A 27,894-nucleotide genomic window follows, 5' to 3' on the forward strand; every position below is an offset into this window, starting at 1 on the left:
TTAGTAGCAGCACTCGGCCTCTCCTCCTAGGCTCTCCTCCAGTCCCTTCATCATCTTCATGGCCCTTTGTTGGACTCTCTCCAGTATGTCCACGTCTCTCTTGTTCCAGGGAGACCACAACTGAAGGCAGTACTCAGGTGTGGTCTCACCAGTGCTGAGCAGAGGGTAAGAATCACCTCCCTCAACCTGCTGGCAACACTCTTCTCAATGCAGCCCAGGCTATTGTTAGTCGTCTTTGTGGCAAGGGCACATTGCTGGCTCATGCTTGGGTATACAGCTCGTTACTGAGCTCCAACTAGGCTTTGTGCTACTGATCACCACCCTCTGGGCCTAGTTGTTCAGCCACTTTTCAGCCCACCTCACTGTCTGCTTGCCCAGCCCATATGTCAGCAGAATCACAGGATGGTAGGGGTTGGAAGGGACCTTCGGAGATCATCTAGTCCAACCCCCCTGCCAGAGCAGGTTCACCTAGAGCAGGTTGGACAGGAATGCATCCAGGCGGGCTTTGAATAGGTACAGAAGAGACTCCACAACCTCTATTCTACTCCACAATATCCACTTCTCTAGGAGGATCTTCTGGGAGATAGTGTCAAAAGCCCTGCTGAAGTCCAGTTAGACAACACCCACTGCTCTCCCCTCATCTACCAAGCCAGTCATTTCATTGCAGAAGGTCATCAGATTGCTCAAGCATGACTTCTCCTCAGTGAAGCCAAGCTGACTACTTCTGATCACCTTGCTGTGCCATAGTCTCGTATCCTTAAGCACCCCTTTGAATGACAGGACTGCCTGCTGATATCCCTGATATTCCAAGGATATTTTCTTGGAACGCTGATTTCCCACAAAAGCATGCTGTAACAGTTCTACACAACATTTTGCAGAAGTTTTGGCTGCCTTTTGTCACGCTAACTTTTTGTGGTGGTGATACAATAGACAGACATGGCACCGGCAGCAACATCTCATCTCCCCCACCACCACTGCTAATTGCGGGGGCTGTAGTGCTGTTGTTGTGCAAGGTCCTGTACTCATCTATTTAAAAAGGCAGCTGCTGCCTCAAAGACGTTTTGTTGTCTCAGCACGTAATAAAAGACAACAGGTGAATGCAGCAAACAAACAGGGGAGGCGAGGGCAAAGTAGCAGCGGAACAATCCGTCTTGCTCGGTATAATCAGCAGCAGTCACAGGGCACCAGCATCCTTGATGCTGTGGAGGGCTTCTTTAGGTATCACAGAGAGAATTTTCCAGGAGGAATGTGAAGGAGATTTGTGCCTTTCTACTTTTTTAAAGTGCATGACAGGATCAGTTAGATACTGGCATGACTAAGAGCTGGATGAATCGTATGAATAAGCCACTAAGACAAACAACATCCCAAGAGCAGGTTCTTCAGTTACTCTTTTAACCTTGTCTTTCAAAAACTAAGTTGGGAGAGTGTCCACAGACGTTTTTTTATTTTTTTACTTTTTTTTTTTTTTCCCTGCGGCGTGATTCTAATTATCCTTGTTTTCTTTTACTCTGTGCACCTCACCCACATCGTTAATAGTCGGTCTTTGCCAAGCAGCCTCCGAAAGGCATGTATAGCGAACACCCACTCTTCGGGAAGGTTACTGCTCTTCTCAGACCTGTTGTTGTGTGAATTATATAAGATATGGAGGTGGCGTACACTTGTGTATGGTTCATCAATTCTGCTGCTGGAGCATCTTCACTTCTGTGGTTTCCGCAGCTCTCATGTATGCTTTCTTATTCCGTCTTCTGTCCTTGCCTGCATTGTACTGTTGTGCTTATGATAGCCAACATAAATCTTTTACAAAAAAAAAAAAAAAAAAAGAGAATCGCACCAGTTCTTAAACAAGGAAGATAACTAGATTTTTTTATAAATGTCACAATATTGTCCCTTTTGTCCACTTTTAATTACATGTAAGAACAACTGTTGGTATCAAGAAGTTAATTTTTATGTTAACAGTGAAGGAGGGTGGAAAACCAGAGTAGGGAAAACAATGCAGTGCACAGTTTACTCTAAAATACAGAAGATGTTTGCATATGCACTTAGCATATTAGTTTATCGTACTTCTGGGTGTCCCTCTCAGGATCTCTATCAACCCAGCCCTCTCCTCTATTTCACTGACAGCTGGGCTAGCTAGATATCTACCAGGGGAAAGGTTTATGGTCAGAGAATATTAATATTCATTTTAATTGACTAAAACGTTCCACTGCACTGATTCTTGATAAACTTTTGTCCAAATACGGGTGTGCAGAGAGTAAGACTAAAAAAACATACTTGGTTTTCTGGTAGGCAGCTCAACAAGCTGCTGGAAGCCTGGAGCTGGACTGTGGACCCCGGGCCCGGGAGCCTTGTTTTGGGAAGGTTACCCAAAACTTTGCAGCTGGGAGTGTGGGCACACCTGAGAGCCCTGCCTCTGCCAGCGCCGCCAAGCACTATCAACCACTGCAGGGGACTTCCCTAGGTCCCTGGGGATCTCAGGAACAGACTACGTTAGCTGCTCCATTTTGTGTGCAGTGGGAAAAAAAAAAAGGAAATATTTTTATTTGATCTGAAACAAAACTTTTTTTTTTTACTTTGCTTTCCATGGGAAATTGTAAATACTTTTGGTGTCATGTCTCTTTGGCACTGAGCAGCCTTAGTCTACACTAGGAAAAACTGATTCAAATGGAGGAGGAGCCATGATATATACTATATATAATTATTTATATATTAATGCATTAGTGTGCAAATTGTTGAACATGGTATAATGTAATACAAATCTTTCTAGTCGTTCTATTGCTTTATCATGTATTGGTGTATATAATTTTCTTCAACACTCTGAATAAATGGCAAAATACAAAAGCATAATTAACTTGGTTTAGTTGTGGTGACTGAATCCCCCCCTTGAAATTATTATTATATACTAATTTGGTACCTTAAAAATACATTTTAAAAATGTTATGTAAAGAGGCAGATGTTTACTGTGCTAGAACTGTGTGCTGAGAGGAATGCAATAACACATTGTAAACAAGTGTGTTTCTTAAAAATACTTATATTAAATCTATCAGGTACAGCTGCTTGCTTCTTTAAAATAATGAAGTGAGATTATTCTGGTGATCAAGAGATGTCACGGGAGCGGTCTAAAAAAGGAGACAGAGGCAGTAGGCAGGGTACAGAGGAGCGCTATGTTTTGTTTCAAAAATAATAAGCAAAACCAAAAAGAAGAAATTAGGACTCCATTAAGAGTGTCACAAAAAGCCACAAGCCTGCATGAACTATAAAATCTGGAATAACACTTTATTACTTTATTGGTTTGTTTACTTGGATAGTTCTGATTTTGAGGTATACCTGACACTGTACACACTCTTTGGGTCGATCACATCAGGTAAGAGCGCTGAGACGTGTTTGTTTGACATTTAGTCTGGTATTACCCCTTCGGCTTCAGCGAGGTAACACCAAAGTCGAGCTTTCTCCTGATTTCTGCCAGGCGTGTTTTAATTATCTAGTTGTGACACGGAGTCTTCTTTCTGGAACAATATGCTCTCTGAAGTGTTTGGTGTATTTTTACTAATTACTTCAATTAAAAAATTGACTGTGCGTGGGAACTGCTCTTGTGGTACTTGCAGGAGTAATTACAATTGGTGAGGGAACAGGAGTTCTTCAAACATTTTTGGAGAATATATGGCACTAAAATGCCTTATTCCATGGACACAACCATTTGCAATGCTGCAAAAGACAAGCACTAGTTTCCCAAGTGTTGTGAATCAGGAGGCTTACAGGTAACTCTCTTTTGCCAGTGTTTTTATTTCCTCTCAGGTGAATCAGGTATCACTAACACAGTGTGTGAACATCCACAGCGTTGGTTGTTTCTCATAAAGGTGTTCAGAAAAATTCAAAATAGATTGTGAAGGAAGTTATTTTTAAAATTCTTTGACAGTATAGTGCTAGGCATGTTGGTCAAGTGAGCGGGTAGCAAAGCATGCTCTCTGCCATATAACAAGAACTTTTGTTGGTATAGTGATTCCTGACCACAGAACCTGTTTTCTAATTAGGATGAAAAATCACATAATAGTTCAAGACATCAACTGCTACTTTCTCTGCTTACAGGCTTGTTTGAAATTCATATACTAGTGATGGTCAATACCAGATGAATCTTTCATGCTACTGAGAAGAAAAACATACACTCACAGTTTTGTTACAAAGCTTTTTTTTCCCCTGACAGATTTTTTTTTAAATTTTTGTTTTTTTGAGCTGGCCAAGCCGTTTTTCTGCCATAATTTGAAGGATATGGATTTCCTTCATATGAGGATACACTGAATGAAAGCAATCATTATTTAGATTACAGCAGAAAGTTGCCCGTCCCCTTTGTACACTGTAGGATTTTGGAAAGGAAGATGAATTACATACTAGAAAAAAAAATATAGTGAATTGTGCAGTAAACAATGGTGTAACTGCTGTGTGACAAAAGGAAGAAAACCATAATTTGATGAAGGACATTGAGACTCAATGCTTGGAAGAAATCAATTTTGACTGACTGAAAAAGCAATATGCACAAAAGTACTTAGTGAAGAACTCTACAAGAATGGATTGCCTTTTTATATGATTTACAACTGAACAAACAAGAGAAAAATTTAATTTAAAATTTATTAGGAAAATTAATTCTTTATAACTTAGGTATGTTAAATTGATGAGGTTTTCCAACTAGGACTCTTGATGGTAAAAGATCTAAACTTTAACCTTTCTGAATGAAACCTAACAAGATGAGGTATAGTGATTAAAACTCCCTTCTTGAACTTCTGAAAATGAAGCTTCAACCTACTGATACAGCATTGAAAAGTTCAAAAGCTTCTAAAGTGCTCCTTAGTAGAACTGCACAAGTTTTGGTGGAATTCAGCCGTTGAGTTGGCCCAATCTATCTTATTTACTATTACGTGAGAGGTATATTTAATGTTTCTCTTTTCTGTTTTTACTTACTGCAAGAATGGGAATGGGATGTAGTAACCCAGTGAGATGTTCTGCTCATGGTTTAGAGCAGGCATCCTCCAAGTACGTGTTCTGGGGTCTGGGAGGTGTCCTCCTCCATCGAGTGTGTCCACAGGCAGCTCATGTCAAATTATTCCAGGTTTTAAAGCCGCTCACCTAGATCCAGCTGAAGCACGAGATGACATTACTGCTCCTGCTTGCTTACCACTGTCCCTCACTAGCTGTTACTGGCTGTACCAGTGGGAAGGATCACTTCGAGGTTTTTCCTTTCCCTTTCAGGCAAACATGCTTTGTTCAGCCCAAATCGCTCTTCACTGGATATTTAAATGAACCTGCCTGGCTCTGGTGGAAGTGCATGAGGCTTAATCCCTGCAGCCAGCTGAGAGGTGGAGCAGGGATCTCCAGCAAAGGACTGGTAATTCATCAACCAGTACAGCTGTCTGAAGCGAGTGTGAGCGTTCCCAGCAGGGTTTTGTGTGGAGAACTGTGAGTTCAGAGGAAGATGAACATTAAAAGCATGTTACTTCCCAGGAGCTAATGCTCTGGGTTTTGTGCAAGTGTCCTTCTCAAGTAAATCAATGACATAATTTAGAGCCAAAGTGACTTCTATATAATGGTTTGTTTATTGAAAAAGATTCTGCTTGGTATTAGGAGCTCATTAAACTGAACTGCTGAAGGAAAAGACATTGATTTAGGCTTCTGTGAGTAATGGTGTAACATCCATTTCCTGTCCTCTCAAGTTCTGTATTTACTTTTTTTTTCCGTCTGTTTTTTCATAGCAGACACCATTTAGCAAAATATTTAATTTCATACCTAAAGCTTTCCTTAACCAGGCAAATATATGGCCCAATTTCAGGAAAAACACTTACTACCACTTAATCAGGCATAAGCGCATTCTTAAGAGCTCTCTATTTGAAATACCTGCTTTTCTTGATCAGAACAATTCTCTGAATTTCTGTAAATTTCGAATCCAACGGGACAGCTGAAGAGACAGAATTGAGAGGACGCCAGCTGGACGACTGAAGGTGATACACAAATACTAAAGCCAAGACCATCAAAAGATATGAGCAAAACAAGATTTACATGGCGAGATAATCTACTTTATAAAACCACACAATTTAATTGAAGATAGACAGGTAAGTTTTGGCACATAAGCCTTGGCTCAAGTCACCTGAAAAAAGTCTTGAGAATATAACCAGAACAGGACTCTGTCTGAGAGCTTTTCTGTTCTTTTTCCAACCACATCAATTAATCTAATAAAAGACTTCTTGTACAGATTGTGCTTTGATGTTATGCAAAAGGAGACGGAATGATCTGCAGACAGAAAACAGAGGAGAGAATAACTCAGGATCACCCCAGAGCCAGCAAGCAAGTCTTTTTAATGGAAGACCAAGAAAAATGAGCAGGTTTCCCATATGCAGTCCCAGAAGCATATGTTGTCCACCAGGGGAAGCAGGAGATCATCAGCACAGGCACAATGCTCACCCTTGGGCTACTGGATGCTCGGGGATGTGACTCATGCTTTCAGGTACAGTGCAGGCACTTCAGGATAGGAACTGTAGCTGATTTCAGCATAGCTGGCAAAGCCAGCCACACAGACATTCAAATCCTGAAAATCCTTCACTAATGAAATTTTGTCACAGTGTCTTACAAGTGTTAACCCCGCAGCAGTTTGAATGTGTTTCTTTAGTAATTATAGTTACAGGGCAAACTAACACAAGAAACAGTGTAGTCCTTCTAGGAAACGTCAGTTTCCTCTTCTCACCTCTCTCTCTCCATTTCCACTCTTTTGTTCCAGGACCTGCCACTTCAGAAGATTTTTGTGATTTTTTGGTCAGCCTACCCTGACTTGTAGGCTTCATTCCTACAGCCCTTCTGGGCAAGCAGAGACGGTTAATGCACAACTGAATAATGAGGGAAGTATCTCCTAGTTTCGTACTTAACCAAGCTTTGCCACCTCATCACCTTTAGTCACCTCATTTTCTGCACTGATTAACAAAGAGCCTTTCCCACAGCTTCTCCCCTCTCCCAATCAGCTTCTGCCTGCCCAGATCTTCCTCTCCTGTTAGTGTAGCCTTTAAACTAGTCAGTATTGGTTTGAGTTTAGGTTTAAGGCTTTGGCAAATCAGTTGTAGTCTGATGAAGACAATGCGGTTGTCTGGTCAGTTGAGATCTCATGTCAAGCACTCCTGATGCTCTCCTTAGATAACATGCGTAAACTAATCACTGTCATTTTCCCTTTCCTGTTTTTCCCCTGGTGTTCTGTATATACACTAATAATATTCTGTTTGCTAAATTAGGAAACTCATATTATTTGGAGTGTACCTTTCTTCTCCATGGATTGCTCTCCATGACAGAGATTTGTTGTTGCAATGTTCCCTATTCTGTCCTTGAGTACACTGCGACCGTAACGCTACTGGTGAGCTACTGAAAACATCAGCTTTCTACTGCCAAATGGAAATTGATGTCCACTGTCAGATAAGAGAGATAATGAGTAATAGACAAGCAACAGAAACATTAACGGTTTGTTTTTCACTTCTTATACAGACCCTGTGGTTTTAGCTATCTTGTTAAAACTAGTATTATCCTTAAAAATTAAATTTTTAATCTGTTTAGAACACTTTGTTCCTGGGAAAGCATGAATGAGGGGGATTAAATTATATCTGTACTATACTTTTCTTGGTGATTGGTAATTATATTGTCACTCATGATGCTATTCATTGCACTTAGCTGCATGGAACTGGGGAAAAACATGACATTTCCCCCTGTACTAGACATAATGAGAATCTCTGTCTTTTCACAGAGTCATACATCAGTGAGGTACGGGAGTAAACAAAACGTGGGAAAGTTGTATTTGGGACAAAGGATTTTTTCCTTCAAGCCACAGTGTAAAATATTCATATTTCCTTTGGGAAATATAAATGGGGAGGTACCAGGTGCAACACCCAATTTAGGTAAACAGCAAACACATATTTTGTATCTGTTGCTTTTCCAGCCAACCCATCACCCAGCGAAGCATCGCTTTTGAAAAAGGCTCTCTAGAAATGCCGGCTACTAACTCTGGCCTTCAGAAGAAGAAAGCAACCATTTTTCTTGTCTTGGTTTTTGGATGAACAATCTTGGGTATCTTTAAAAGGGCACAGTCTTAAAAGAATGTGCAAAGTAACCATGCTCTGGAAATAATACACCTGTCACCAAACAGTCTTTGTATGTGATTCCCAAACACAGGGACTTACACCCTTCTGCCTATCCATCTCCTTGAAGCACTAAGCATCTAACCTCGTAGCGGCTGGTATGCCTGTCATTAGGATGAACACACTTCTTTTGGACCCAGCTTCGCTGCAATCAAACGTACTTTCCTAATTCTTGATTGGAATCTGCAGGACATCTTGAAAAGCTCTGATGCAAAAGATGCTGTCCAAATGCAGTGCTTTTATTAAAAGAAAAACCAAAACAATCAAAAATGCATCTTTTTGGCAGAGCGGCATACCAAACAAACTGCATCATTAATACATTCTGAAAAGCTTTAAGTAGGAAACTGCTATGTTATTTCACAAGTTCTCATTTCCATGAATCATAAATTGGCTTAATTTGTTGTAGAATTTGACAAATGAACACAGTTAAATCTGGAGAGGACTAAGTCAGTCCACAAAGAGTCAGATAACTATTTATGTTCCCAGTGGGCTTGTTTGCATCCAACTTAAAGTTCTCCGCAACCAAAGTGGTGTTACAAAACATTTTGGGCTCAGGGAAACGTATCTCCTGCAATGTATGCTCAGGCAGAAATTTACTAACATATGTTCGCATCAGTATCACAGTGTAATCCAACATCGCATGAAGTCTTTGCTTCCATGTCTAATAAATGTCACTTGCCATAAACAGGGTACTTTGCAGAGTAGCTCCGCAGAGCTTTCAATAGTGACCTGTTTTTTGGTACATATTAAATGCTCTTGGGAGACTATTTTCTCTTGTCAGGGTCACTGTGACATATATTTAAAAAAAAATACCATCCCCCTGGTAACAGTCTTTTTCCTTCCCTTTCACAATGTGTTGGCAAACTAAAACACAGGAGACTTTTTGTTGTATTACGCAAGCATGTAACTTTGTTGTTTTCATCTTTGTCAAATGATGTGAAGTCAGCACACATGGAACAAAAAGACCAACACAGGGAAGTACTTATATTTTTCAGAATGCAAAAGGAACAGAGAAAATACTGAGACAACCCAGAACAGATGCTGCCAAAATTATCTTTTTCATCAGTGAAATGTTGTAAAATTGCCATGGAAAATTCAAGAGGTGTTCATAGCTGATAATTCTAAGTGTTTTATCAAAGAGGCTTGTTTTTTCGAAAGCAAGGAAATCAGGGTTTAATCTTAGAAAACCAGGTGCTGTTACAGTCCTCCATAGTTATAACATGTAAAACCTGCTGACGGCCAATGCCACCCTCCCTGACGTTAGAACTGGGCCTGTGTGACAAGGGCAAGCATTATTACTTGTATCTCCCACAATACTGCTTCATAAGACAAAGCTTTTAAAATGCTTTGCAGAAACAGTCCACCAGAGTTTTGAGGTTTTGCCTTTTGGGGTTTTTTTTAAACTTTTTTTTCTACTCTTCTGGTCGCAGACTCACCAGCAGTGCAGGGGAGGCAGGGCTCCCCCCTTGTAGGCTCTCACTCTCAGGGTGGCAGCTGCAGCCCATGCACAGATGGGCACGGTATGTCCCAGCTCCTCTCCCTGACACTTTGTACATGGAGTCCTCTGCCGCCTGGCAAACTCCCCACAGCCAGAACGCAGCAACAGACTAACATTAGCGATCATGTTGTGATAATACTGGGAATAACAAACTTTGGTCAACAGTTGGCATTGTATGCCATTAGAATCACAGTGTTACTACAGTACCCGTACATTGCTACTTTTAGAGAACAGTAATGAAAAACATTATTATAGTAGCTGCATTTAATGAAATAGGAAACAGGACCCCACTATCTGCTTATAATCCATATTTGTATGCCACACAGAATATTCAAAATCACACCGACAAATTAACACTCTGCATCTGCATTGACAACATTTAGAAGGGACACAAGAACACAGATTCTGTTAAGAAAGCAATGTTTATGTTCTTGCACTGCAAAGTGGTCACGGTCAAACTGACATAGCACCTTTTCATAAGAGCAGCAAGCCTTTAAACGGGTGTGAAGTTAATGGAAATGTTAAAATTTCTTTATCAGACTAATTTGTAAGTCAGTGTTGTCAGCCAAAAGGCTTGAAGTAGGCTGTGTACCCAGGACGGTTAAGATGACAAGAGGACTTCCATGAAGGATCAACATATGCCTCAACTGCTGCCTGAGACTCCCAGATTCCATTTTTTGTTATGCCCGCATACTTTTTCCACTACACCAGTATGTTTTAAGGACTGTTAGAAAAGTAGATACCATCCCAGTCAAACTCAAGAGTTTTGACACTTTCTAAGTGCTGGACATTCTGAATGAGGAGATATGCAAACCGTTTGTTCAGGTAGACAGGTTCTGACGCAGTCTAATGCCTTTCATTACTCTTGGAATGTTGCCATAGACTGTAAAAATCAACGCAAGGTCTCATGCAACCTTAGGTGCGGTATTCCTTAGAGCTACCTCCTTCATGCTGCTGACCACCCTCATATTTCCACTGCAGGGTGTATATTCAGCGTGGCGTGTGTTTTTTTTTTGGAATCATTCACTACTGAGGTATTGTACTATCAATCAGGACTTTAATATATGTATTTAATATATATTTGCACTCAGTAAGATTTCTTGATTTAAAATGCCTACCCTTAACACAGAAGTACAGAAAGCCTCATTTATTGTGCCAAGACAGCTTTTTCATACACTTCAAATTTGTACTGGATGCCATTCTCCTCTTGGATATCAGCAGGGACACCTGGGTACCTGGAGAGAGGGGAAAAGACAAAGCAAAAGACAATAAGTAGATAAAAATATTATTATGAGTCACTTGTAATTTATGTGATCAATTAGAAAAGAGAGTTGTTTGAAAAAGGAGATGAAAATATCATCCTTACAATAGGTATACTAAGCACAAACTATGTAGGAATCATGTTAACTACTACCAGCAACTTGTACGCGCATCTTTTTTTAAATCAAGAAAACATACTCTGATGCAAAAACCTCCCCACCTTTTTGGCTTAATCAAAAAACCCCAACACTTTTATTAAAGCCTCCAACACGTTATTTAAAATGTCTGCAAAGGTAGAAAAGATACAGAACACTTTTGGGTTTTTTCACTTTGCTCGGACGGTTTAGAGGAAATGATAAGTTAAAGGTTTCTGACAAGTCCACTACAGCTTCTTAAAGCACCTGACTGCTACCATACAAAGTGTTCCTCTATATTCCAGATTTACTAAAACAGGTTTTATTAACAGATACCTTCAAAAATCTCTTCTGCTCCCTGTGACAGAGTAAGGATTTTGAATGTGCAATGTTGACTTTGAGGGAGAAAGAAATTTTAAATTTTATTTGCTAGGTTTGACTCTATTAGGTTTCCACTTTAGTGATGGAAATTTTATAAAGTCGTGTTTTAAGGCCAAATTCTGATTTCAGTACACTGTCCCAAACCAATGTATAACTGAGAAACAGCAAAGAGGGAGGGGAGCTTTGGGTCAGACATCAGGATACTAAAGTGGGCTCATGATACGTCTCAGTGCAGCTCAGAATATGTTAAGATGAAAAAGGTGACTCATTCTCCCTACTCGCCTTGTTTGTCTCTCCTGCATCCCTCTTTCCTGCCCCTACCTATTCTCTCCCACTTCGGTGCTAACCCATTTCCGTGCCCTGCGCAGAGAGCTTGACTTGCCATACTTTCTATTTCTTCCAGTGCTGGCCTGTAACTAGCTGGGAACCAAAATGGGAGCAGCAAGAAGAGGAAGAGGTCCTTTCCTTGCTGGTTCTCCAGGCAGACATTTGAATTTTTGCTGCCCCTCTACTGCCTGTTGGATGTAATCTTGTTGGAGAGGACACAAAAGTATCACTGGCGTATGACAAGGATAACACAGAAGAAACCACAGTGAATGGCAAAAAATTACAGTTCGATACTTGTTCCTGCTAGTTTGTTAGGAAGAAGCAATTGTCTCAAGAAAAAGGAATAACCTTAGAAATCACTCAACCCTCCCTGCTCAAACCCATTGAATTTGTCGTCAATTTATCAAAGACATTCAGAGGCTAAATACCATTGACTAACAACATACCGAGAGTTACAAAATTCAGTAAATATTTGAGTAATTCTAAAATGAGAAGCAATAAGAAAGTTATTTTTCAAGCAAACCAACAAATGTAATTCTTTACCATAAAGATTATGAGAAGGATGAAGAACACAAGTTCCAACAACCTCTCTGTGCTGAGTGCGGTGCAATTCCAGGTTCTAAGTAAAATATGACTCTGGGGAAAAATACAGCGAAAAGCACCTCTAACTCAAAACAGAACATGGCTTTAATAGGACCCTTACACATTCAAAGTAGGTTATTAAGTCTTCCACCTGAACAGAAAACTACTATGCATCGTAATACTTACTCTGCAAGAAGTTTGTAGTCTTTATAGTTGATTTCTGGAAAAAATGTGTCACTTTCAAATTCCTGCAAAATTCTTGTCACAAACAATCGATGATTAATTGGCTTCTCCATCGCTGCCTTTAAAAACAGTAGAAACAATTAAAACTGAGTTGTTCCCTGTAAAACAGCTCAACCATGCATGAAGTAGTGTTGTTTATTAACATTTTTAATATTCTTGTTTTATAATCCTCTTTGAAGTCTGTAAGATAATATCGAGTGTAAGTTCTTATGTGGAACACTGGCTTTTTTCACCAACTCTCCAACTTCTTGCTCTGCCTGCACCAGACATCACCACGGTGGCATTCAAAAAGAACCAAGAGATAAGAGTCTTAGCATATTCTCTACTTGCACTGCACACCAAATACGTTACCTAAAACTGAAACTCACTTACTATTTTAGGTATATTTGGGGATTTAAGCAATGCAGCAAAAATTGAACTCTAAATCTCCTCTTTTGGACTCTGCCCAAGACTACTTTCTAAAGAGATAATTTCATCTTGTGCCAGTTCACCTGGGAAGTATCAATAATACCTATTCTCAGAGCTTGGGGTATCTGACAGAAAGTAAGAAAAAATTATGAGTAGTCCTATGAGAAGAAAGGAGCAGTACAGCCAAGCAATTTCTGAATCCTACCTCTTTGAAAGACAGGAAGCTTTAAGAAGTGAGAGGCCCACACCTCAAGGTAATTTGTTCCAATATTTAATTAATGTCACTGCTAAGGCTTTATAATGTATTTTTAGTCTGCATTAGTCTGCAGTTCCAGTGATCAAATTATCTATCAGTTTACCATCAAAACTTGATTTCTGCATTATGGCAAAGTGATAATATGCATTGAAAGTTATATCAAAAAAACAAGAAAGTCTCCAAGATTCTTGGATGAAAGAAGTTATGAAGACACTTGTTAGGTGAGTTCTTCACTAACAAATTCAGACAAACTCAGGAGTTAAAAAAAGATGTTTTGTCTCCAGATCAGACTGAAAAGTCACCTCTTCCAGACCTTCTTGGCATTAAAATAACCCATTAAAAGTTATACTGGTGGGTGGCTACAATGTATTTTTGAGAAGCTTGAAGCTGTTTCTCCCTTTCCTTTAAATTGGCAATGAGCAATGCTCTTTGTTAAAGGTGATTCACCATGCAGCATACTATTAGGTGTTACTTTGACAAGTACTGGAACTAAGTAATAGCAAATTTAATTCAATAAAATTAATTGGTATCACTGCTGAAAAGTTAGTTTCTAGAAAAGCTGCTCTATTGCTAGAGAGTGACTTAAAATGGGAGGGGTAAGTCACAGCACACCGGCATCGAACAGCATTGAACTGCTGTTCATCTAGCTTGTATATAAACAACTCATTTTTAATTTCTTAAAATAAGGGTGGGAGGTAAGAGGGGAAACATACAGCTTTAGAATGACAGAATAATCTGCTACACAAATAAAAACATACTGTGTGTAAACCAGAGACTTTTGTTTCATAGTAGAGGAATAAATCAGAGTTTCAGCAAGAGCTCTGTACCACCAAGACACATCAGGGAAGAGCACAGAGTGACTGACCACAGATACTGCAAAGACAGCTGAACTGAGCATGGAGGGGACGGGAGGGTGACCTCAGTTCCAGCTAAATGGTTGCATTAGTTGAGCGAACCAACCAGCCACTTGGCCCCAAGTTAATAAAAACGGTGCAAATGCTTCCTGAGTTAGCCAGACCAGCTCTGGGGGTCTGCGAGTGTATGTGGCCCACAAATACTAAACAACAAATAAAAAGAACTGGGAAAAGAGCAACAGCCTTGAGCTGGTTTCAACCCACATATTCTTCCTCAGCAGCTGAGAATGCCCAGCGTCATGACAGTAAGCTTGTCAGGCAAGGACAAACACTTTGTAAAGTGATTTGACTTTGTATTTCAGTTGCTCTACTCCACTAAGTGTAATTTTCACTTGTATTGGGATTTAAGTATATAGCTGAATCACGTCACGTGCTGGCATCCTGATGTGGCCTCAGCCTGCGCTCATGGCCCCCTCTAGTCATCCCAGGGCTACCTCTGACTCTGGTTACCTTCATGGGGCCTGATCCTGCCCTGTGGACATGCCTCATCACCATAAGCCCTGGCCGGTGAGGCCCTTGTCATGACATGGTCATTGCTCACGGATCCCAGTTCCCAGCCCTTTGGGAGCACCTCGTCCTGCATGTTCCCTGACAGTGACTTCAGAAAACTAGAAATAAGTAAATTTTTTATCATCAAACATGAAGCCTTCCACATGTGGAGTCTCTAAAGGAACTCGATTGGAGAGGACTGGACTCTGACACCTTCTCTCCAAAATGCTGCTATGGACCTGGCAGGATGGGGGAGGAGATTATCACATTTGCCTGAGGACTAAGGTAGTTCCTCACTGACATTCAATTCACTCTTGTCCTGTCCAGCCCGCTCTAGCTGTTTCACCACCTTTTTTAGGTACAGAGGTTAGAGAATGCATAGTGCTCATTTGATAGAATGTTAATATACTTAATTCTAAATTTAATCAAGGAAATATACATATTTACTCTAATGAACAGAATAGTGTGAGTATGAATTTGTTCTAATGTAACATGTACACAATACGAAGGTATGGATATAAATAATCTTGAATATTTAAACAGAATGTTCACTAACTAAATGTATTTGTAGTGATCAGGCAATACCATGGGAAGTTAGCACAATACTAAATAGACAAATCATTTACAATTAAGTAGGAGATCAGTACTTTGGTTTTTTCGTTTTGCGTATTTGATAAATGTGAGGATAATATATGTTACGGAAAAGATAGATATCAAGAAAGGACCTGTTGCAAATACTTGTCCCAGGGCAAAATGAGGAGAATTTTAAACAAAATGAGGCCTTTGAGCTCATGCTTCTGTAAATTTGAAAAATCTGCATCCTCACTCCATGGTCATTACATTAACCTTAGTCTATTGCCACACTGGGTCTTAAAAGTCATTCTTGCTACAATTTTAATTTACTGTGTTTTTCCATAATCCATTCAGTTATCCTTGGACTGTATTTGTACCTGCACTGGTCTCCCTTGGGAGCTGCGTATGTGTTTGATCTCCACACAGGCTCACCTCCTTGTGTAGCAGCTACCAAACCTTTTAAGGCATTGCAGCCTGATGCAACAGGGAAAAGTAGTGCTGATTTTTGGTACACACCAAAGTACATCCTATTAAAACTGTGGCTGTTGATCTCTCAGAAACACCAGAACCACTCCTCAAGCAGTGATGACCTTCCGCAAGAGACGGAGGTCAGGAGAACAGAGGCGTCAGGATCCCTGCTGTTGTCCCAGGTACGTCAACCCTCTATGTGAACATGAGTCCTTCCTAAGACTCAGAAAACTCATATATACCTTCATAACCCTGTGAAAAGACCTTAGCATACTGTCGTCTTTTTGCTCGCTTCCAAGAAACCCTCAGCAGGCCTGCCTCTGAAGCATGACGCAAAAGGGAGATGGCCTAAGCATCATCTTCCCCATAATTTCCAGCTGCGCTGGACTGACAGCCGTACAAAATCAGATTATGTCTCCATGTGCAGGGCCACTGCCTTGAATTAGTTTCTCTCTGCAGAACACAGGTTAAAACAGCCTGCAACAAAGAACAGCTGTGCTTTACAAGTAATTTCAGAAGTATTATATGGAAAATTAATCTTTTATAAATCTAATCACCAAGCCCCTGTAAAGTACTGGGCATAGCAACCAATTGCTGTAGAAGGGATCAATTATTTCTAGTCATTTAAAGATTCACAGGTTTTAACGGACACACACACGCTGCTCTACCAATTATATAAAGTAAAATAGCCAAAGTAACTACGTGAGGCACTTATTTTTCAAGTGTCTTTCCAGACAACACCACTGCCAATCCAAACAAAATATGAGAACACTATAAAAGAGACAATTTCAAAATAAACAGTCTGTTTATTTGCATTCTCTTTTTCAACGCTTAAAATGTATTGGACACAGGCAAGCTGCATTTTGAAGCCACAAGAGTATTAAAAAGTATATTTTATACATTAAAAAAAAATCTCACAGCTGAAGATCTCACAAAGTTCTAGATCTTACCAAGGTAAAAGCCAAGTTTAAACTTTGGCTATTAGGAGAGTTGCGGTGATAGCCAGGAGAATCAACACCCTCAAAATTCCTTCCTTTCCACACTGCTTGTGCTCAGTTTAGTGAGAGAGGAGACAGCTCCCACCACCAGTTCTGTGCCAGGGACAAAGGCAAGCACAACAGAAATCTTCTATGACTATAATCGAAAAACCTACCCATTTTGCCCTTGCAGAAACAGATATACTTTTAGCCACTAGACTTTTCCGTGTGATAGTCTTAAACAAGGGTCTTTTAAGTCTTTTCCTCTATGATCTCTGTGAGCATCTTTGAAAAATAATTTAAAAAGCAACAACCTCTCACAGCTGCATGATTTGTGTCTGCAACTGACTCATCTATTAACCTTTTTTAGTCATTATTTTTTCCCAGAGGAATGTCAAATCAATATGTTTGTTCACAAGAATGAGCACACAAAAAGCTTGTTTAGGAGTAACAACAATATTAAACATTAAAAATCTCCTGAGTTTATTTTGAAGACTGTACTGGAAAGGCTACGTATGTCCCTCTCAAGTCTGTGAAAGTATAAAGATGCTAAATTAAAGAAAATTCTTAAACTTTTAACAGAATTTTTTAGTTAATCCACTAGTCCATTGCTAATATTGTAGAGCCGTTTCCTCTGATTTTATTTATAACTAGGTAAGAGCTAGAAGTATTGGTGACTGGAGTCATGACTACAATAGTAATAGATATATTTTTACAAAGCATAAATCTCTATGGGGACGGCAGGGCTGTCAGCTGTAATGCTGTGACCCTGCCACTTTTACATAAAAGAGATATTAGGGAATTGCACTAAGAGTGCCCACACCCTTTCTCAAAAAACACCCAGAAGGTCATAGGAATAGAGGAAGATTGTCTTCCCATTCCCATCTTTTTGTTCAGACAACCACATAAAGCTACACAACTACACATGGGAAAATTCCCCTGTAAAGAAGGACTCTGCAGCATTACAGTAACGAAGAGCAGAGCAATACAATGCTTCAGGCCTGCAGCGTGACGTCCTTCACGTCACCAGCGACACGCAGCTCAGAGCAGCCTGCTCTCTGCAGCACGTTCTTTGTGAGCACTGTTCAAAGGGAGCAACAGCACCTGCAAGAGTGGAGCGCTTGAGCATGGAAAAATGAGCTGTCTCCCTTGTAAGTGGATCTCAGTCCTTGGTCACATCTCAGACTGAACACAACACTTCAAAAACACGGTAACATACACGTTAGTCTCTATTCCAATACGTACACAGCTTAAAACCACTCCAGGAGTTACGCAGCTCAAAATCACTTTGTCTTATATGCAGGGAAGGTAGAAAAATTACTATTATTTCTTCTATAGTTTACAGGAAATTCAGACATACTAAAATGTAATCTTTAAAACGTATATTTTAGTATATTAATATTAGCTCGTGAAGTTTTGGCAGGCTTGAAAAAAAAATCATGATAAAACTAGTGACTCAAATTGTTAAAACTTCTCTTTTTTAAAGAGGTGATCCTTACGGTACAGCAAAGATTTGAAGCTTAGCAAATATGGCATTCAGAACCCACTCGGGGCATTCAGAACCCAGTGAAGCTTATATGCTTAGTCAAGAAAGTCTATTTAAGAGGGTAATTAATCATCTGCAAGAGACTTGCTGCACTAAATATGAATAGCAACTTCATAATTCAATAATTTTGAAGAATGAAAGGGGGTAGATTACCAAACACAATATGTCAAATATTAATACATAGTAAGACACCTGAGCATGAATGAGATAAAATTTTCCCTTGGAGATTACTGGAAATTTAATTTTCCAGCTCAAGCCTCTTTGTTGAAGAATTTCCCCAAACGCTATTTATCACCAGCATCTATTTTCTGCTATGGCCAGCCTAGATATTAACCAAACAGCAAAAACAACAAAACTTCTTATGAAAGAACTTTTTGTTCTGTTATGAAAGTACAAGTTTCTTCTCCAAATTTAATAGAGGAATACAATTCTGCACTTAAGCAATGTGACCTTGAGTGTCATTGTTTGCTTCTGTGGCATTGAGAAAGCAACAAGCTGAGGAGGAACATATAAATTAGAAGAGACAATTTTAAATGTTCAAGATGCTGTAGGAAAAACTGTTTTATCAAGGTGAAAACCTGTTTGACACATAGCCTGTTCTGGTGTTACTAAAGAGGCCTTGGTTATGAGGACCTGACTCATAAATTTTGCAATTTTTTTTTTTTTAGTTTTGTTGCTAGGTTTATTTTGGTTTGGGTTGGTTGGGTTTTTTTCCCCACACTGGTAGGTTCACTGTTAGGGATTTGTGCTTGGTTATTTTTACAAAGCAAGATTAACATTCTACAGACAACATACAAGACCATTTCATCCACATAAGTAAACCCACACCTTGTTTTGTTTAGTTCTTTTTTTCTTAAATCCCTGTTTAATATTCGGGGATGTGCTGGACTTACAGTTCCTATTCCTAGTAAAATCTGAATGTTGTTTGTAATTAATTTAAAACGCACAGTTCAAATCCAGTTGAAAGAGACTGATGTGTAATTTATACTGAGCAGACTCAGCCTTAGGATCTCCAGGTTGTGCTGTTGTTCGGAGTCAAAGCCAAGACCTGAACCTCTCGATTAAGAGACAATACCTCCACACAGAGGACATCTATGCTAGTGTCTTAACTCAGAACAGAAATGTGGTTTTGAAACTAATCTTCCAATTGCCCCCACTCACCGTGCTTTAATTGTAGTAGGAACCAATCCTGGTGTGCATGAATTAAACTTTTTGGGGATAAAACCATGCCAGAAAACCTGCTCCAGAAACATGTCTGATGAGCTCCAACAGCTAATAGGGACTCAAGGGCCAGAACCAATGAGTGAGTCACCACCACAAGTTTTCCAGCAAACAACAAGCTCTCAGAAGCCAGCAGACGGCTCTCAAAACATCAAGTGTTCACGCAAAATCATGGAGTTCCTCTCATGACACATAACAGCTTCGTAATTGCTGTGACTAACTGACCATTGCTGGGCTGCTACACTCCTCCTTCCTCATCCATACAATCAATACCAACATCAACTCCTTCTGTAACTCAAGAGATCCAGAAAAGTGCAGAAGATCCAGCACAGCATCATACTGAGATGCAAAGAAAAGAAACTTGTAAACCTGTGCTGTGAGAAGTCCAAAAGTTTCCCTGGAGGCAACAGTACTACCTTGTGGCTGTATCAGGAATTACAAACCTGATGAAGTGATTGGTGTGAAGTCAAATTTAAGAAGATGAAGGCTAAAAAGGTTTTCCAACCCTCAGTGGACTGTGGGAGCTGTTTTCAATCTTTCTGCTCTCACTTCCTAATACCAACACTCAACTCAGCTCTCCCGGTCCCCACCAAAAAGCCTACTATGCCTAGCTGCTCTGCCTTCTCCTGTTGCAAAGGAGAGACAGTTTCCCCTGAGTATGCTGCTGAACACAGCGTGAATTATAACCTACATGAGGACTTGGATAGCCACCCTGTTCAGAGCTCGCTTTCCTCTGTCCTTCAACTCGAGGCAGAAACAAGCTTATGCCAACACTCCCACCACCCTGGAAAGAACTGTGTCCTTGATAACCCAAGGGCGGTGGGCAAAACGGCCATAAGCAATAGACAGCTGCACTCTGTCCTTATAAATGTTCAGAGACTGTCACAGGCATGCTCCTCTTTCCTCTGCAGTCCCCTCTGCTGCTGAGGGCAGCATCCCGTCCTGAAATGCCACCTGGGCACATGTGATCCAGCACCTTTGCTTGCTGGGCACAGCAGCCATCCCTGCTTGAGACCGAGAGACAGGCTGGACACCCGTGTCCCAAAAAGTGCCCTCCTGCACTCAGGCAGCTGGGTAGATGCTCCACCTTGGCACAACTCTCTGGGATAAGCCAGACTGTCAGAATTCTCCCTAATGAATTACAAATTCCTTTGAAACATCCTGAGTACATGCTTGAAACCAGTTGAAAATTTAAGTCAGCACCTGATCAGCACAGGTAATATCGATCAAAACTGCCTAGTTATAATCTAAGTATTGGCCAGTAATAGTCTAAAAAAATGGCATTGCTTTCTACACAATATAAGCCAGACATGGGAAAAATAGTTAAACTATAAGTCTACAACATAGATGCTCCTGGAAGAACAAACAAAAATCATCGCGCTTTGCAGCACTAGGTGAGTATGTGGCCATTTCACCAAAACAGTAAATGCTTCTGCTCATACTATGCAACCTGCAGAACTACAGGCAGAAGCCAAATCCAGTCTCTTGCTCATGTTGGGCAGTTATGCCCAATCTGAAGAGAATCTGCCTCCAGAAACAAAATTGCTACTTACGGTCTGGAAGCAGGTATTTTAATGGCTGAAAGTGAAGAAAAGGTTACCTCTATATGACAATACTTGATTATAGGCTGAATGCATTTGGACATCAAATATACAGTGGACTTCACCACATGCAAAAGTGATTATAAAACATAAAATAAATAAATAAAAAAGAGGAACAACAGTGTTTTACAGGGTATTTACATATGCATCTTATTTTTCTTAGAAGTTTAGCAGTATCTAACTACTTTGCTTTTTTACTGTAAAAGACACAAAGAAAAAGTTCATGAAAGGCACAAACCGCAAAGGCATGAAATATCAGAACGTGTATTTTCCCATGCCATGTACAAAACAAATTATCAGCCCTAATTTGCTACCAGGAGCATAATGGCATTTTCATCACACACCTGAAGTCCGAGTTCCAAAAAAGAAGTGGAATGTACTTCCCAGCATACCTGTCATGACTAAATGGCAGCAGAACTATTTTTTCCTTTACTATATGAAACAAACAAAAAATCTGTTTTACAATTCTTAATTAAGACTTTTTTATCAGAAGAAAGACTGTTTACTGCTGTCTTTATTCCATATGCTCCTCAATGGTATGAAAGGAATGAGGTTGATGGCCATAATCTCTTGTGTGGTACTGTTTGACAACAAATGCAAATTATATGAGAACTTAACAAAAGAAGACAAAAATCAATTGAGAGTTAAAGGGCAGAACCCCGACTGAAAGGATGACTCTAGGGATGTGGGTGGAGGCATGGAGAGATAACTATACTTTACAAGTGTATACATGGAAAATGAGAGGAAGGGTTTGGGTGGAAGGGCAAAAGATGGCTGAGGAAACATGGGCCAACAAGAAGATGGGTTTTACTGCAGACCTGCATGTTGCACAGCAAATACCTTAGTTAAGGACAGGAGAACTATTGCATTTGTAGGAAAACAGGGCTTTGTCTATGCAAAGATGGTCCTGAGAAGAAAGAGGCACATGCTGCCTTTTTGGCACATGAACAGACGCCTGAATACCGAGACAGCCCAGACACAAAGAGAAACCTGGGGAGTGGGAACAGTAGGGATGCCTGGTTGCTGTATGGGAAAACAGAGTCAGTTCTCTACTTTGTTGTATGATTATCTCCTCTTATTGCTGACACCATCACCTGCCAGCTCGCTCTAAATCCTCTTTCCTTACCTGTATAAAGCGCCATATTCTGGCTAAAAATGACAGATCAATTTTCCTTTTTTCCCCACTTCCTCTGAAGAGTCAGTCTAATACCTCAGTAAAATAAATGTAACAATATGGGTCTTGTGTAAAAACCTAACAATTTAGAGATTTAAGAAAAGCTCTCAAAAGTGCAATGACTGTATGACACCAGACCATGAGAAGAGGAACATTTGGTTACTCGGGCAGATTTTAAATTTGTCAGTTGAAATTTTATCCTTATTAGGATAGACTTATTCTGTTGTAATCGCTGCAGTTTGCTGGGTCACGCGAAGGAAAGGCCCTTCCTAAAGCTGAAGTAACAGGAACTTGAGCCATCATCATCCCATGGCAAAAAATGAGTAATTTAGGTATACTCTAAATGTACCTTGTAAACCGAAGTGCCTCCAACAATCCAAACCATATCTACTTTACTTTTTAACTCTGGTGAATCCAAAAGAGCTAAAGCATCATCCAGACTTTTGGAAAGATAATGTGCTCCTTTTGGGGTTTCCCTAGAAAAAGTAAAAGGTTTTATTACCAAATAATTTAAGGACCACTTATCATGATAATCAATACAACCTAGACATACAATGCGTGCTGCTGAATTCACAAATGATTAAACGTTTCACATTAGTTAATTATTTTGAAATGCCAATTAATGCTAAACTATGTTAGAATTCTCATCTGGCTGCAGGATTGTTTAATAATTCACAGTTTAATCATAACTGTGATTTAAGAAACATAAATTACAGATCTGAAATTTTATATTATGTTTTTAAAAAAGCATAACTGAGAAATTTAGATATCTATAAAATGAAATACAGATTTCGACTTAATTCTAGAACATTAGTATTTCATTCAATAAAACTAGTCAAAAAGCCCCTATCCCCTGTGCCCCTATATTCAGCACAAAATCCACCAACGTCCTCCAAAGCCATAAACGATTATAAAGTGGACATTTTTGTTTAAGAATATTTGGATAACTGGGGGTGATGCATTCAAGAAAAGAGCTCTGAAAATGGACAGTTCTTTTTCCTTAAATGCTAATAAAAATAAACTTCAAAAAAGGGAATAAGAGACACCAATCTAACCAGGAACTACAGAAATACAGTTAAATACATGAGTCAGAAAGACTACTGACAATTGTCAGATGGTTTGTATGTAGAGCTAGGATTAGTACTTATTATGCAAAGTAATGACAAGTATCTTGTGAATTAATTAAAAAATAAAAGAAATAAAAATAATAATTAAAAAAAATTAAAGGTAAAGTAGTGTTATCACTCAGAACCAATAGCAGAAATGCTTCCTAACTGGACATGTTACATTTAGAATTACTTTAGGATGTATTGCTACACGTATTTTTAGAGACTTGTTATTTGTTTTACAGGCCTATTAGTCATCATACATACTTGAGCTCCCGGCTGAGCACTATATTAATTCTGTCTTTTAAAGGACGATTCTTCTCAGGAATGGAGAACCAGGTTTTTTTACCCATTATCAGTGCATTCTGTTTACCTGAGTAAGAGAGAAAACACTTATTTAAAGGGTATTTTCACTCTGTCCCAGTTTGTTTTGGTCATTCAGTGACACTGCTGGACTTACCTTCCCCCTTCCAAACTCCATTTCAGCAGTTAACAAAAGTACTAGCTTAGGCCACGATTCTCAAGTTAGCCACATGCATAAAAGAAGATGCTTGTGTTCTCAAAGCCTTCGCAGGCATTTGACACCAAAGTAGTCTCATGCACACCTATAAACTTATCAAAACTTATCAAAAATAAAAAAAAGCCACGTCACTGCCCGTTACATGCATTACCCAGACGTTGCCTCTGCTATAATGATGGGGGCCAAATTAATCTTCATGTGTGAGACCAACTCACACCCTCAAGAGTTCTCTTAGTGTCAAAAAAACACTGACTTTGTGTTTGCATGTTCCACCATTCCTGGTTTATGATCTGGAATAACTGCCAGCTTTGAGCGTTATTTAAAACAAAGAAAAAAAAAAGCTAGATAAAAGGATAACTTTTAGGAGAAGAATCACCCAAATTAAGAGAACTCATGCTCCATTTGTTTGTTAGCAGTATCTAAAGACTCTTCTCCTGCAGACAACCTTCACGAGCAGGTTTCCAAGAGATATACTGCAGTGTCAGTTTAGATATGTTGGCACAGACCACTGCTGAAGGAAATGCACAAGTTCTGAAAAACATATGTATTTTCTTACTAGAGGTTCACACTGGGATGCCTATGAGGTCAGAACAAACATTTGTCTAGACCAATAGCTAATTTACAGCAGTGGCCAGTGCAGGTATGCAAGCAGACTACAAGCAAGATTAGGTGATGCATCTCCATTGTGTTCTTCCCACTTTCAAATATCAGTGACTCGCTGACTTTCTCCAGCCAATGGTGATATCCCTGCTGATTTATGGCAACATAATGCATTAAGAGGTGTGGTTAAGAAGCAACTTAACTGCTTAGCATCTAAGGTCATAGCTTATTAAAAAATCTGCAGGCAGGATGCAGCAAAAATTTTCTTCTTAAATTATATTTAAAACATCTTTTTTTGATTACAGGTTATTGTGCCAGGTAAAATGCAAATTGCAGACATATAAAAAGATTTACACTTGTGTTCTGTCTTTTTATATGTAAGGTTGCAATGGGCTCAATCAGGTCTCCAAAACGTAAGTAAAATCCTTCACATAAGAACTGGTGCAAAAGGAGACTAGACATTCCTTGTGGAATATGGAATAGGTCACTCAGTCACAACAAGGGTACATGTTAGGCTGCTCAGAAGTTTTAGCAAACAAATGTGTTTTGCTAGAAGCAGTTTTAAGACAAGCATGAAAACAAAACACAGGAAAGAGAGCGACCACATTGGCAAACAGAGAAGCTGCAGGAACATGAAGATAAACCTGTTATCTCTTCTGGCTCCACCAAGCGCAGCGAGCCAGTTGCATGGCTCAGGGAGGTCCTATTCTTCCTCTCCTGATGCCTCCTTCCCGCTCCCACCATGCACCTTGTACTGTCAGTCCCTGCAGATTCCCAGTAGTAGCTTAGTCTACTGGGTTAAAGAATTAAAACATCTTAAGGAAATGTCAAATCAGCACTAAAGTCAGTGTGAAAAAGGAACAAGGGCAATGTGGCAAGACTTGTCTCTTCTGGCAGCGGTAAATACCCAGTCAGAACAAATCAGCTGTTTTCACCTTTTGCATTCCTATCCCCATTTGTTTGTGCTGATTTTCACAAAGTTTCTCACCCCGCAATAACTGGTTTTATCTCATCAAAATAATAAAGTCTATGAGATCACTTTGCTGCAAAGGTCTCGCCAGGCCTGAACGTTGATTGCTGCCTGTTACCTGTAGGGTTGCATGTTGCTGCATGTGGATATACTGCATATGATTGCAATATTGTTGTTGCATAGTATCAGTATGGTTAGCGTTTTCTGGTATATTTGGATGGCTCAGCACTCGGAAAATCAACAAAAATTACTGTCGCAAGGGTCAGAGGGGTGGAACAAATGGCCAAGGCTGAGCTACAGCAAACAAGTTAGATAAGTTCATACAGCCTGAAAAAAAACCCCTCAGATAATTAATCAGCATATAAAACCCTTTCAATTTCTAATTTGTTCAGGGTTGGAGTTGTAGGTAAGGGCAGGTAGGTGAACTTTTTTTACTCTGTTGGGGAAACCGGACTTTGAAATTCTTTTTATTCACAAATCACCTGCAACCCAGCAACAAACGATTTGCCTCCAGTTTCTTTATCTAACTGAAACAATCTGCAGATGGTGCATTTGCAAACGGGTAAAATACTTGTGAGGCTTGGGAGGGTGGGGGAGGGCAGGCTGCTTGCAGAAGCAGGGCTTTTAAGTTAGGGAAAAGTGTAATTACCACTCTTTTGCATGACCGAGACCAGGCTTTTACTGAGGAGACGCACACCTCAGCAACAAGCACAACCTTACCTTCCACATGGGACGTGCTCGTCATTCTCTGGAAGTACCTGTACTCATTCCTGTCAAGAAAATGAGAAAAGCATTACGACGAGGTTTAGGAATAAGTTACATTTCTCTAATTGGAAAAAAAATCCCATTATAACTCAAGTGCCTCAGCCCGGGGAGGAAAGGCTGGTCGGGCCTCGGCCCGGTACCATGCCTGAAGAGAGACCTTTGGCCCCGGCCCTGCCTGCGGCAGACCTAACCCACTGCCGGGACCCTGCCGGCGCTGCCTCCCTGAGCCCCTCGGGGCTCCCAGACACGGCGGCAGGGCCCAGCAGCCATTGCCCCGGCCGCGGACCCGCCGACCGCCACCGCGACCACTTTCCCGCCCTGTTGAGCATCGTCCCTCTCCGACTACAACTCCCGTCGGGCAACGCGCGGCGCCACACAGCCCCGCCGGCGGGGAGCGCGCCGCGCTGCACGCTGGGAGTTGTAGTCCGCCCGCGCTCCCGCCTCCTGAGAGGGTAGGAGACCGTCCAGACCCGTCGTACCTCAGCGGCGGCCAGGGCAAGCTGCCGTCCTTCCCGATACCCATGTTCTGGCAGACGGCCACGATGGAGTTGAGCGAGCGCACCATGACGCCCGCCGCCGCACCGGACTTCACAGCAGCAGGGCGGAACGGCGTGAGGGGGCGGTGGCCGGGCTGAGGCGGGACGGCGTGAGGGATCGCACCCAGCGGCGGAGGCACTTCCCCCTCCGCTCCGCCCCGCGCCCGCCGTCGCATCCGGCGGAGGAAGGTGGTGCCGGTGCCGGTGCCCGCGGCCCCAGGGTTCGCCATCGCCGCCGCCATCGCCATGCCGCGGGGGCAGCGGCGGGAACGCGGCGGCGGCGGGGGGCAGCAGCTAGTACTGAGCAGGTTCTTTGGAGCGGCGGGGAGCGGCGGGGAGCAGGGCCCTGCCCGGCAGACGGTGCGCCCGGGGCGGCGGCGGTTGGGGCTCAGGGCGCCTGAAGGGCGCGGGCCGGGCCGTAGGGGCCCTGAGGGAGCCGTCGTGATGGCGGCGGAGGGCCCTCGGGCCTGTCTGGTTACCTGCTGTCAGCCAGTCATGTCGGAAAGGATGGCCACGGCCCTGCTGCAGGAAGGGGTGCCCTGCGTGGGACGGGCAGGGCCTTCTAGTTGCAACGCTTGCTGTAGCGTCTTTGCCTTGTGTAACACAGGGTAGCGATGCACAGCACTGGTGAAGCCCCACCTCGAGTACTGTGTCCAGTTTTGGGCCCCTCACTACAAGAAAGACATTGAGGCTCTGCAGTGTGTCCAGAGAAGGGCAATGAAGCTGGTGACGGGTCTTGAGCACAAGTCTTATGAGGGAGCTGGGGTTCTCCTGCCTGTAGAAAAAGAGGCTGAGGGGAGACCTTGTCGCTCTCTACAACTGCCTGAAAGGAGGCTGTAGCCAGGTGGGGGTTGGTCTCTTCTCCCAAGTAACAGGTGATAGGACAAGAGGAAACGGCCTCAAGTTGCACTGGGGGAGGTTTAGACTGGGTATTAGGAAAAATTACACTGAAAGGATTATTAAGCATTGGAACAGGCTGCCCAGTTGAGTCACCATCCCTGGAGGTATTTAAAAGATGGGTAGACATGGTGTTTAGGGACATGGTTTAGTGGTGATTTTTGTCAGTGTTACATTGATTGTTGGACTTGATCTTAATGGCCCGTTCCAACCTAGGCAATTCTATGATTCTGTGACACCTAGTTTTTCAGGAAACAGCCAGGATGTGCCCATTTAGTAGGTATGCTGCGGCTTG

General features: G+C 41.2%; 2 protein-coding genes across 6 annotated transcripts in view; one reads left to right on the forward strand and one right to left on the reverse strand.

Annotated features, from left to right (window-relative positions):
• Nucleotides 1-1,427: 1,427 nt before the first annotated feature.
• DHFR (dihydrofolate reductase) lies at nt 1,428-26,965 on the reverse strand. 5 transcript variants are annotated; one of them, XM_074569710.1, is made up of 8 exons: nt 26,646-26,862; nt 26,122-26,171; nt 25,076-25,221; nt 23,579-23,684; nt 22,555-22,681; nt 12,522-12,637; nt 10,770-10,886; nt 1,428-1,794 (listed from the first exon to the last, which is right to left on the reverse strand). In XM_074569710.1, exons 3-7 carry the CDS (start codon nt 25,173-25,175, stop codon nt 10,799-10,801), a joined length of 537 nt encoding a protein of 178 aa, XP_074425811.1. In that variant the 5' UTR covers nt 25,176-25,221; nt 26,122-26,171; nt 26,646-26,862; the 3' UTR covers nt 1,428-1,794; nt 10,770-10,798. The 5 variants fall into 5 exon arrangements, with proteins under 5 accessions (XP_074425811.1, XP_074425809.1, XP_074425812.1 ...); XM_074569708.1 differs by lacking the exon at nt 25,076-25,221 and having other exon boundaries at nt 26,646-26,965; XM_074569711.1 differs by lacking the exon at nt 26,646-26,862 and having other exon boundaries at nt 25,076-25,224; nt 26,122-26,512.
• Nucleotides 26,805-27,894, forward strand: part of MSH3 (mutS homolog 3) — a 119,129-nt gene continuing 118,039 nt past the window's right edge. The window contains exon 1 of the mRNA XM_074569706.1: nt 26,805-27,062. Within this exon, the coding sequence (XP_074425807.1) occupies nt 26,949-27,062 (114 nt within the window). The 5' untranslated portion in view covers nt 26,805-26,948. The remainder of the gene's footprint in view (nt 27,063-27,894) is intronic.

The sequence above is a fragment of the Larus michahellis genome, chromosome Z, assembly GCF_964199755.1.
Source record: "Larus michahellis chromosome Z, bLarMic1.1, whole genome shotgun sequence".
Lineage (NCBI taxonomy): Eukaryota > Metazoa > Chordata > Aves > Charadriiformes > Laridae > Larus > Larus michahellis.